General features: G+C 29.6%; 1 protein-coding gene across 1 annotated transcript in view; it reads right to left on the bottom strand.

The window, feature by feature from the left end:
- The window catches only part of LOC109074410 (sodium channel protein type 2 subunit alpha-like), an 82,147-nt gene that overhangs the window by 14,460 nt on the left and 54,479 nt on the right, over positions 1–13,208 (bottom strand). Inside the window, 5 exon segments of the mRNA XM_042714844.1 lie at positions 3,783–3,905; positions 6,692–6,724; positions 6,726–6,821; positions 6,824–6,868; positions 10,942–11,096. Coding sequence (XP_042570778.1) covers positions 3,783–3,905; positions 6,692–6,724; positions 6,726–6,821; positions 6,824–6,868; positions 10,942–11,096 — 452 coding nt within the window.

The raw sequence follows: 13,208 nt of genomic DNA, 5'->3' as shown, positions 1-13,208 counted from the left end.
ATGAGGATGATGTTGGTGTTTCACTGAGTTTGTGAGTGTTGATTAATGTTTTTCTGGTTTGTGCTGGTTTAATAATCTACTGTAACACAAACACTACTGTACACATACACCACGCTAAACGCCTTGTAATACTGACAGCAAATCAAACACAATCACACACGCAGCTGCAGGAAAAGGAAGATAACACTGGAAAATTAACACTGAAAGCAAGAAAAAGTCCTCCAAATGAGCATTTAATAATAATACAATTATATCTACTTCTGTCATTTAATTTGTATATTTATTTGATTCATTTTAATATTATCCATCAATGAAAAATCTATTCACAAAACGTTCACTGTACTTTGTAGTATTTTAAATTATAAAAAATAATTCAGCTAAAGAATTTTATTTTGTTTATTTTATTATGTTTTGAATATTCTCTATTAGTGAAATCATATATATATATAGTATATCTATATATATACTAGCTATATATATATATTATATATATATATATAATATATATATCATTTTTTTTTTAATTAAAACACCATTATATAATTAGTTTTCTAGATTTTATTATTTTATTTTAAATCTTATTCATGAGTGAAAAATCGATATATATAATGTAATGTTTTAATCAGAATACATTTTTATTTATATATGTCTATTCTTATATTTATTTTTATTATTTTTAATGATTATCCATTAGTGAAACAATAAGATGATATATATATATATATATATATATATATATATATAGCACCATTTAGTTTTAGATTTTATTCTGTTATTTTAAATATTATCCATCAGTGAAACATCTAAATATCACTGTATTATGTGATATTTTAATCAAAATAAATTTATTGTTTAATTATATATTTTATTCTTATAAATATTTTATTAATTTTAATATCATCTATCAGTGAAAATCAACTCAATATGTCACTCTATTAATTATCATAAATGAATAAATATTTTATATATTGTATTCTTAAATGTATTTATTTATTTATTTTTCTTTTTATTCATTTTATTAATTTTAATATGATCCATTAGTGGAAAATCTACCCAAAATGTCACTGTATTATGTAATATTTTAATTACAATAATTAAAAATCCTTTATTCATTATTTAATTAAAATCCACTCAAAATGTCAGTGTAATAATTTTTCATTTTTTATTTTCTGGGTTATTTGACAAAATAATCCCATAGTTTCGTCGCCTAATACTGGAAAGTCTTTCCCGTTTCCCTGTAAAGCCTCCAGCAATAAATGAGACGTCAGCTTTCAGAATCAGACTGCAGGAAGATTAAACGGATCAAACTTGATTAAACAGAAGTGCAGTGAGAATATGAGAGAGAATTTCACATTAATAGTGCTGGAGGATAACTGCAGAGGGGGAGTGTTTTTATGTGTGTTTTTGTGTGGGAGATGGTGGGGAGTAAACCAACACAAACAAAAACACGATTTTACTCTGCTGTGAAAACACGAAAACGTCACATTTCACACTAAAAATCTAAAAATAATAAATTATATTGTTTAATGTAAATTAAGCTTTTTTTTTTTTTTAAGTACCATTGTGATTTTTATTTGTTGCATTATTATTTAAATGACAATTAAACATGTTTTTTTCCCAAATTTTCATTTACCTTTATATAAGAATTTAGGTAAAAATGTGATTTTAAAAAAAAACTTAATTTTCCTCAAAAAACAGCTTAATATTTTGATTTTGGACAAATGTGACCTCAACATCATTTCAGACCACTGATATTTTCTTTATATGCCATTAATAAGATTTTAATAAACTATTCAAGCAATGTTACAGCAGATTAAAAGACAGTAACCCTGTTTAAGCCAGCCTAAACTGGTCTGGTTTGACGGTTTTAGAGGGGTTCTGGATGCTTGTCAACAGGGCGAGACCATCTTAAACTTTAAACTCTTAAAAATTAAGATTCTTGGTTCTTTAGGGGACCAAATCGGTTCTTCCATGGCCACTCGCTGCACCACAAAAAATAAAAATAAAAAAGAACCATTCAGTGAAGAACCATCTTTTCTTAGTGTGAAGAACTTTTTAATAATCTAAAGAACCTTTTGTGCAGGTTCCATTGATGTTAAAGGTTCTTCATGGAACCATAAACCAATATAAAGGCTCTCTATTGGCTTCTATTGGTTCCATGAAGAACCTTTAACATCCATTGAATCTTTCCAGGTTCTAAATAGTGGAAAAATGTTCTTTAGACAATTAAATGTTCTGCACACCAAGAAAACAATGGTTCTACTAACGGTTCTTTGGGAAACAAAAAAAAAAAAAAAGTTTCCAAAACCGGGTTCTTGCAATGAGGCCGTAGAAGAACCACGCTTGGAACCTTTCAGTGATTAGTTCTTCTTTCTTGGTCTGAAGAACTTTTTAATGATCTAAAGAAACATTTGTGCAATGAAAATTTTTAATGGATGTTAAAGGTTCTTCATTAGAACCATCAATGCCAGTACACTCCTAAAAATAAAGGTGCTTTATTGGCATCTGTGGTTCCATGAAGAACCTTTAACATCAATTGAATCTTTTCAGGTTCTTTATAGTGAAAAGAGGTTCTTTAGATCATTGTGTTTTTCACAAAAGAAAATAATGGTTCTTTTTAAAACTGATCACTAAAGGTTCTTCAGGGAACCAAAAATGGTTCTTATATGGAACAGCTACAGAACACCCCTTCTGAAACTTTTATTTTTAAGATTTTAAGAGTGAGTTCTTAAAAGAACCATCTTTTCTTAATAATCCAAAGAACCTGTTTCCACTATAAAGAACCTTTTGTGCATTTGAAAGGTTCTTCATGAAACCATCAATGCTAGTACAAATAAAGGCTCTCGATTGGCTTCTACTGGTTCCACGAGGAACTTTTAACATCCATGGAACCTTTCCAGGTCCAAAAAAGTTTTTTATATCATTAAATGTTCTTCACACCAAGAAAACAATGGTTCTTTTAAGAATTGAATACCAAAAATGGTTCTTCTATGGCATCAATGTAAAAAACCCCTTTGGAAGCTTTATTTTTTAGAAGTGTGGAAACTTTCCATTCAACAAAAGTTCTTTAGAGTGGAAAAATGTTTAAAACATTCTGCTTCTTTCACTGAAAAGTTCTTTTGGTTGGGGAGAAAATGGATTTTTTTTTCTTAGTAAAACTTTTTTAGGATAATACGATAATAAAACCACCAAAGGCTGGTTTAAGAAGTCTTGAGAAGATTCTAATGACCGATTTTTCTCTCCCTGAAAAAATACTGAGCCTTCCTGTTTCTGTTAAAAAAAAAATAAAGTAAAATCGCTTGTGAAACTGTTGCATTAACAGGAGGATTGATGTTTGTGTGTTAAAGATATTGGCTTAATGGGCTGTGAATTGCTGTTGTCGGCGGTCTGAGGGCTCTGAGCGTTCGGAGAGATTTGATGGCAGCAAAGTCCGAGTAGCCCAGCGTGTTTGCTACAAGGCTTACGAGAGACACCTGAGTGACACAGAGCCGAGGAGAAAGAGAAGATAGAAACGCAACGTTAGGACAGCATTACATCACACCCGCTACAGTCCTGCGGAAGGAAACGACGCGACAGACTGCGGCGCTAGGAGGAAAAACAGGGGGTTAACTGTCACGGAAACCTGGTTCTGGAGACCTGTAAAGGAGGAATGCTGTTTTAAGCACCATTAGTGGCTGTTTCATCCCTGCTCTGTGACCTGTGAAGGAAGTGGGGGGGTGGTTTGTATTGAGTCTACTCAGATGTTGCCTTCGGTGCCGGGCCCCGGTCAGAGCGGCTCTTACCCTCATCCCAGCAAAGCGAGACACGGCGCGGAGAGGCCGCAGCGCCCGGAACGTCCGCAGAACCCGCATGGAGCCAATCTGATCATAATTGACCACACGTGCCACCAGACCAATCACTGACACCTGCACGAAGCGAATTATAGCTGGTTTAGTTTCCATGAGTTTCGCACCAAGTTCATATGTTCCATATTAATCAAATGGGATTGTTGAGTTCACGTTCCAGTCAGTCTTTAGAAATTAAAAAAGTAAATGCATTTCATGTGCATTTAGTAGCTTTAAAAGTAAAAAAAATAAAATAAAAAATAATCTCATAATTATATTCATTTTTATCAAATTGAAAAAAAAAAAAACATTTAAGTGCAAAAGTAAATGCATTAAACAATTTTAAAAGTACTTGATGTAATTTATTATAAATATTAGAATAAATATTATACTATATTTAATATAATTTCATATTATACAAATATTAATTCTAAAAATTATATAAAAATTTAAAATATAAAAACTAAAAATAAAATCTCAATGTTCATATTATTCATGTTAATCACATTGGATTGTTTTGTTCATGTTCCAGTCAGTCTTAATAAAAAATAAAAAAAAATTAAATATAAATATATGTTTATGTTTTAAGTGAATGAGTAAATGCATTTCATGTGCTTTTAGGTTTTAATTTATTATTTTATTTTTTTTTTATTATAAATACTGGAATCTCGAATTTCATATTATTCATATTAATCAAATTTTGTCAATGTTCCAGTCAGTCTTTAGAAATCTAATCTTGAATAAATTGTTATAAACTTAAAATTAATAACTCACAATTATAAGAAATAAACTTTTCTGAGTTATTGTTAATTAAGAATTTTTTCCTCACAATTGCAAATTTATATATATATATATATATAAAGTCAAAGTAAATGCATTTAATGTGCATTTAACAGCTTTAAAAATACTAAATCTAATTTATAATTTAATAAAATGAAATTCATATTAATCAAATTGGAATAATTTGTCCATGTTCCAGTAAATTTTCAGAAATATTACTCCAAATAATATCCACTCATATTACTCCAACAGGTCAAATTCTTCTGAGAATCTTTCACTAAGAATTCAATTAAATAAATTTAAATTTTATTTATTCTAGATATTAAAATTTGATAAAACTCATATTATTCCAATAGTACAAAATAATATTTTATTCATAGTGAGTGTATTTATAATTTATTTAATTCATTTTTTTTGTGTCTCCTGGGAATCAAACCCATGACCGTTGTATGAGCTACAGGAATTTAACACACTTCTGTGCTTTTAAATACATATTTTAAGCACATTTTTTACATCATCTCATCAAGTGTCAACAAATTGCATAACATGAAGTCTAATCTGAAGAGACTGTTTCAAAACTACTGTATTTGATCAGTATTTCATGCTGCAGTGAAGGTGGAGGTGAAGTGTGTAATTTCTGCAACACTTGCATCAGCAAACAGATTTCAACATCAGAAATAATTACACACTTCACCTTTCACATCACAACTTTACAGTCTCCTGTAGTCCTGTGTTCACAGCTCTCCTCACCCTCTCTTTTATTCTCATCGAATGGAGTCACACAAATAAAACACAAATCCATATGAAAGCACAGATCAGTTTCACTGCAGAATCTGGACAGCGATGCAGTCGTGGTTGTTTTGGTTCTTTGGTCACAGTAACAAATGATGATTTTAACTGATGAACAGATGAATGATTTACTACATACAGTATATAGTGTAAGCTTAGAAAACTAGACTAATGAGGAAAAATAAAAAAGTTATGGCCTTCTAATATGATCCCATTAATATTTGTATATAGTTCCACATATGCACAGCAGACATGCATTTTTCATGTTTGGATAATTATGCTTTTTTGGACAAAATTTCATAATTATCTGATATTATCATTGAGAGTGTTGCTTTGGGATTATTGTGTCTTTGTCTTTTAAAAAAACAGTCTGGTGTGATGAATGTACTGTATTTTAATCCAGTGATGTTTTTATTTAATATTTTGTATTTTTAGGGGATTTTATGGTACTAAATTATATGTAAATAGAATAGTTTTAATCCATTTAATACCTGTTAATACTTTTTGTGCATAGAAAATAAAACCTGAAAATGAAATTTCCATCTTAAACTGTTGTAAATCTTTTCTTTTTTTTAACATTTGATATTACGTACATTTTTCCAAAACATATTTTTCTCTAAAATTGTGAAAAAAATAATACAATTAGTTTTTTTTTTTTTTTTACTTTTATACATTTATTTTTTAAATATAATATGAACTTGTACTGTATATATATATTTTTTTCTAAGTTTAATGGAGTTTTTTTTTTACAAGAAATAACTATTTTTACATCATAATTTCATGTTTAATTCGGTGTGTTGCTTTTTCTTTGAGATTATAAAATTTACTAGCATTTTCTAAGTAAAAATTGTTTTAAAGTAAATCCTACAGCATTTTTATTTTATTTTATTTTATTTTTTCAGTACAGGTTCTTATTGTTTATTTTATTTTTTCAGTACAGGTTCTTATTGTATCAGAATCAAACCAAATATGTGCACAAATACAAACTTATGCACATAACTACAAATACTGAGATAAAGGGCCAAAACAAACAGCACTGTATCACTGGACTGAACCTGCAGCTCAAACAACAACAAAACAACTTGTCATCTTTTAATGTTACTAATGAAGTGCTGGAAAGCTGAACCACAGCTGATTTGATTATTATACAACAGAAAAGTTGCTCTCTGTAAACCCGAGCTCATTCAATCTTCCTGATATTTTAAATGTTTTATAATAAAGCACTTCTGCTGTTATTCATTCATTGTTGTTTGCTTTGTAATATGATGGTGGGGTAAGTTGATTGATGTTATTTCTACAATGAGAAAGTCCAGCCAGCGCCAGGAGTAGTTAGTTGGTGTATTTTTTGATGAAATAGTAGGTGATCTTCTTAGTAGTTTTTTAGATGATGATGTAGGTGAAGATCTTGTTCTGCGTATCAAGGACCCCGCCACTTTGACCACTTTCCTTTGTTCAATGTAAATGTCTTCAAATGCCTGAAAGACGCAGAAGCACCAGTGTGTTAACAAACCATACGTACAGAACAAGCTGAGGAGACTTCTGAAGACCTTCAGTGCTTCATTCGCTCATCTGTGTCACATTCATGTTATTAACACATTCGACAGTGAACTGAATGAGGACAGATTGGGACAATCTACAGAAATATGACAGAAAAGCAGCATGAACGTTTTATTAAAGTGATGTTTAGATTAATGACATTATAATGTGCCATATTATAAAGAAAGTAAGTAATTTGGGTTTAGACTATTGCTGTTTTAGTATCACTGAGATACTATTATAAGGGTTAACTAAAACTAAAACCTAAAAAAAAAAAAACAAGTTACTTAAACAAAATAAACGTTATTTGGAAATAAAATAAAATAAAATAAAATAAAATAAAATAAAATAAAATAAAATAAAAAGATAATAATAAAATAAAATAATTTTATTTCAGTTAATTGCCAAAGCAACATTTTAATTTAGTTTAACTTGATTTACCAAAATAACTAAAAAAAAAAAAAAGTTAAACATATACAGTTTTTAACTTGCTGTGACACATTTATGAACTAAAAATTTTTTCAAATTTATTTTTTTTTTTTTTGCTGATTTATTTATTTATTTATTTATTAGATTTTTGTTTTTTGTTATTTTTGTACTTAATGATTAACAAAAAAATATGTATTTTTTAATTTTTATTTTATTGCAATAAACATTTATTTATTTCAAATAATGAAAATGTTGTTTAATATTAGTTAACTATAATAACCCTTGTTTGGATCGTTGTTATTTTAGCACAGTATAACTAAAATACTATTATATTTTTATTTATATTCTATTTTGTTTTTATTTTTATGTCTTCCGGTTTTATTTTTAATTCTAGTGAAAATTTTAGTAATGTAGTTTTTTTTTTTTTTTGCCATTTTTACTAGGTTTTTTAATATGTTTTAAATAATTTTTTTTTGTTTATATTTTATTTCAGTTAACATTTATCTTAAGTAAAGAATTTTTTAAGGTTTTCCGGGTTTAATTTCAGTTAACTCTAACATATGAAAATGAGAAATGTTGCCTTGGCAACCTAGTTGAAATAAAATACTTTTTTTTTTTTTTTTTTAATCTCAGTTGTTATGTTGTTTTTTTGTTTGTTTGTTTTTATTGTTTTAGCAGTTAACTATAGTAACCCTGGTTTGGACCACTATTAGGATGAGTAAATGATGAATTTAAATTCTTGGATGATCTATTTCCTCTTTATTAAGCATCCAGACTGTTTGTCTGAGCGGTTCTACTCTACTGCACATATGTGCACCGATGTCCAGCCGAACATCTGCGTCCACCGGACTTGCCGCTGGTTTTTGCAGACTGGGCTGTTTCTCATTTTCTGCTTACTTTCTGTTTTCATGTGTAATCATTCAAGTGCACGTCTGAAAGAACAGCTGCCTGCTGAAGCTGCTGGTAAATGCCACTAAAATACCAGCCGGTCTGCACACACCTGGCACCCGGCCGCAAGACAGAGCTCTGACATTAGCCCCTCTCTGTGAAGCTCACACGCAGGACTCTGATCTTTAAGGAAATGCACAGACTTATATAATATTATGCAGTGGGAATATATTTTTCGCTCTGGCATTTACTGTTTTCTGTGTCATGCATAATCTCACAAAGATAAGGTAAAGGCAATACAAAATCTATTTTTATGTCTTCCTGGTCTTATTGTGCAATCAATTGCTAATATATAAAAGGTCATGCTTTATATTTTTATGTCAAGTTGTGGTAAAGATTACAAGTAAAAGGGATTATGAAAGTCTTTCATGTTGAGTTTAACATAATAAATAATACTATATAATGCTTAATATTAGTATATTTAAACATATGCACACTAACATTCAGAAGTCTCTTCTGCTCACAAAGGCGGCATTTATTTGATCAAAAATACAGTAAAATTGTGAAATATTATTATTATTATTTTAAACAGCTGTTTTCTATGTGAATATCTGTTAAAATGTAATTTATTCCTGTGTTTAAAGCTGAATTTTCAGCATTATTACTCCAGTCTTCAGTGTCACATGATCTTCAGAAATCATTCTAATATACTGATTTGCTGCTCAAGAAACATTTCTGATTATTATCAATGTTGAAAATAGTTGTGCTGCCACAATATTTCTGTGAAAAATTTATGCATTTTAATTTTCAGGATTCACAGATGAATAGGAAGTTCAAAAGAACAGCATTTATTTAAAAAAAAAATTGCAACATAATAAATGTATTTACTGGTACTTTTGATCAATTTAATGCATCCTTGGTGCATAAAAAGCATTCATTTTAATATATATATATATATATATATATATATTATATATATATATATATATATATATATATATATATAAATAATGACCCCAAACATCAATCTAAGTTATAAATAAATATGAAACTACTTGAATGCACATTATGATCCAATTCAATCATTTTTTTTCAGTGAAGCATTAATGAAAGTTACTTACCATGAAGCGTAAAGAGCAATTACTGAGCCAAACACATTTCTCTCTCTTTTTTTTTTTACTTGATAAACCGTAAAAATGCAAAAATCTCTGGCAACAAATCAATAATGGTGTTAATTTAGCATTAACAGCGGCTGTATGAAAGAATGAGTAAGACTGCGATTATTTCACAACACGGCTAACAGCCTGTGGCACGTGTTGATGTAGATTAGTGTCATCTGACATCTGCACATTTGCTTGCGTTGACCAGTCAGCAGGCCTTCAGCCGCCACAGGCCAGCTAGCAGGAAGTGAGCTGCCACTTCCTGCCAAACACACACCGATAGAGACAGCTACTGTGCTTGGTTTGAAGTCAATGCTGTCATAAGGTCAGTCAAGCAAGCTAAGGCACAAGTAAGAGAGACTACAGGCAAAACATTGCTTTGTCATGCACTGCTCAAGATTGAGATTTTGCTTCCAAAACATGTCTTATTTCAGCCAATATACTAATTTAAGTGTTTATTTTAGTATAATCCAGTATAATTGAGAAAATATTATAGTTTTGATTGATATTTTGAATTAAATTCTATGTTCTGTTATCATTTTTAATCTGTTATCATTTTAATACTAGTTAAAGTTTTAGTAATGTAGTTGTTTTTCTACAGTATATAGTCTATATAGTTTTCATTAATTTTTATTTTAGTTATTTCAGTACATTAAGTTAAACTAAATAAAAATGAGAAATGTTTCCTTGGAAACTAGCTGAAATTAAATAAGTATTTAAAAAATATTATATTTTATTTCAGTTAATATTTCTTTTATTTCAAATAACTATTTTATGGTTTTAGTTTTAGTGAACTATAATAACCCTGGTTTGGATCAGCATTCGGATGAGTAAATGATTAATTTTAACTTTTGGATGATCTATTTCTTTAAGTTTTCCTATTTATTAAGTATCCAGACTTTTAAGGGTTTATTTTATTGCACTTTATCTATTCGCGTCTGTAGATTTCAATTACAACACATATTTCAAAAGTTTTATCTCCACTTCAACAGCGCTTACATACACCAAAACTTACAGTTTTATTCCTCTCTATATTCTGAAGGTTTTTACTGAGGGGTTTGTTGATTTATCATTCACATCATTTTATACAGCACTTTATTCCTAAAAACATAGCGAAAATGTATTTTTCCTGTCTGTTGATAGTATTTTGTGATTTATGGAGTGATAAAAATAGATATCCAAAATCCCCTCAGTAAAAACATTTACCATTAATATGTCAATAAAATCAAACAAGGAATCTGAACCTGGCTTTTTCCAATGTTCAGATTATTCTCTGGAATTGTTCACAAATTAGTCCACATTTAATTTGATCATGCCTCATTCGCGTGAACATAACATTTCAGAACCCTTCTAATACAAAACAATTGTCTTAATATACTGTGATTAATCAACTGTGAAAGTATGTGTTATCTATTAGTTAAAATTTTCACCTGCAGTCTCTTGCCTTAAGCAACAAATCCTACTACTGCGACTGACCTCAATGCAAACAAGTTTTAACATTCAGTACAAACTAAAAATGTCAGATTTAACCTCACCAGCGCTCCACTGCTGAGGAGGATCATGAAGATGATGAAGGACTCAAACCAGCTGTGCTCCACTATCTGATAACACGTCTTTCTCAGATGCCACCAGGCTCGACCCAGACCCTCGGACGTGTTGATATCACAGCACTTAAAGTGACGTAAACAAACTGGAAAACAAAACCAGAAAAGATTAATGATTAATAATTGGGTCAATGAAATAAAATTGTTCCAAGATGATGAAAACATTTTAAAATGTAATATTCTTATTTTAGACTCTTGTAGTTTTGAATAAAATTTTATACCATATTCAACAAAAGTTCTTATTGAATAACTCCAAAATCTAGTGTACTGGCTAAAAAGTAATAACATGTTAAATAATCAATATAACTAAATAACAAACTTTGTATAAAATGTGTGTGTGTGTGTGTGTATGTGTGTGTGTGTGTGTGTGTGTGTGTGTGTGTGTGTGTGTATATATATATATACACACACAAAGTAAAAATAAACACATGCACAAATATCATGATTTTTTACAAATAATTTTGTGGGAGTGTCTACAGGGGTCAGTGCTATGACATTATTTCCTTTTGGATGTTTTTATTTTATTTTATTTTTTTGGTCACATCACACTAAATATTACACTGTTAAAATTTCCAACTATTTAACTAACTTAAAATTTATAAATAAACTAAAATACACTTAAATAGACTTAAAATTGTAATAACTGTATTATCAACTTGGTTGTACTTTAAATAATTTCTACTTAAATAACATTAAACCAACTTGAAAAATTAAGTTCTATTTAATATAACTTTTAAAAAATGTGAAATTGTTCAACTTATTTTTGATGAGTTAAAGTAATGTAAAAACATAAATTGACATGACATACAGATCATATAATTTTTTACAGTGTACCGTTTTAAAACAAAACTGTGTTTTTAAAAATAATAATAATAATATTGAATATGCCAATCTACATAATTTTCCTGAAATAAATAGATTATTCACATATTGATCAGAAGTAATTCAGACTATAAGTGAGACGACGACAGTCATTTTGCTGACTTTTCCACTTTCAAACCTCTTTGTACAAATCAACATTTGAAAATGCGACTTCAAAGAGCTTCCAAACACTTCAAAAGATCACAAACACAATTCCAGTGAGAACGTGGAGATCAGTAGCCGAACTGCTCTACTGCGTGTAATACAAATACATCAGTAGAAATAAATGATGCCGTCAGCGTTGGGCTCATTAATGGAGCTCGGGCTGCTGTAAAAGGTCCTCATCTTGCTAATCTGTCACTCTCTGCATTCGAGACGCAGCTTTTATGTGACATAATCCCAGCCGGTATCAGTGACGCTCTGAAAGCCCGCCGTCTGTATTGTTAATACAGTCCCTGCCATGAAATCCCATTTGAGCCTTGCATGGTCGTCAAAGCGTCTCCATTACTGGCATCTGAGCTCTTCTAAATTAACTTATTGCCTGTAAACTTAATAACAGGGTTATGGTAACAGGGTTCTCCCAACTCAATTTGTACCGATGCTCCTGCTCTCCATTGGCAGCATCAGACATTTTAGCACCCAGGCATCACCATTCTTTAAGCAATTAACAGCCATCAAAGCAAAATCAAAAGGGCTCAGAGTCTGGAGTTATTGGTGACTTCATTGCTTCATTGCTTCTTGGATTTGATTTCTCAAAGAATATCCCATGAACACTGACTCCACACACAGCTGTACAGATATTCGTGTTTAATAAGCGTGTCACTATTATTAGAGCTTATACTTAAGGTTAGAGATCTGAGTACCAAACTTTACACTTAAAATGTGGCTTACAGAATTGATTAGTACATTATATTAAGTATTGATTAGGTTTTGGTTATGATAATTATATTTATATGTCTGGCCCCATGTTTTCTGTGTAGCTGGTAGTTTATTGTATTTCGAATTTCCCTGTTTCATTTTTCTTTTCTTTTTGTATAAGGTATAATTAAATATTTAATAATTTTTTTTTAATTAAAAATATTTGTAAATTCACATTTATCATCATCATTATATGTATATATAAAATTATAATATTTTATATTTTTTACATTTCAAATTGTTCATTTATTTATTTATTACCAATTTTAATTTAGTTTGGCATGGCTTTTAGGATGTTGTTTCTTTTCATTCTTTATAGTATCTGAAAGTTTTGTTTATACATAAATAATTTTAGACAATTGTAAACAAAAAGTGATACTATTTTGTGAAATTTCAAATAAAAATATTTAAACTTCACA

This window comes from Cyprinus carpio, chromosome A24, assembly GCF_018340385.1.
Source record: "Cyprinus carpio isolate SPL01 chromosome A24, ASM1834038v1, whole genome shotgun sequence".
Lineage (NCBI taxonomy): Eukaryota > Metazoa > Chordata > Actinopteri > Cypriniformes > Cyprinidae > Cyprinus > Cyprinus carpio.
Note: the sequence above shows the minus strand (reverse complement) of the source record. Positions and strands in the feature narration are given on the sequence as shown.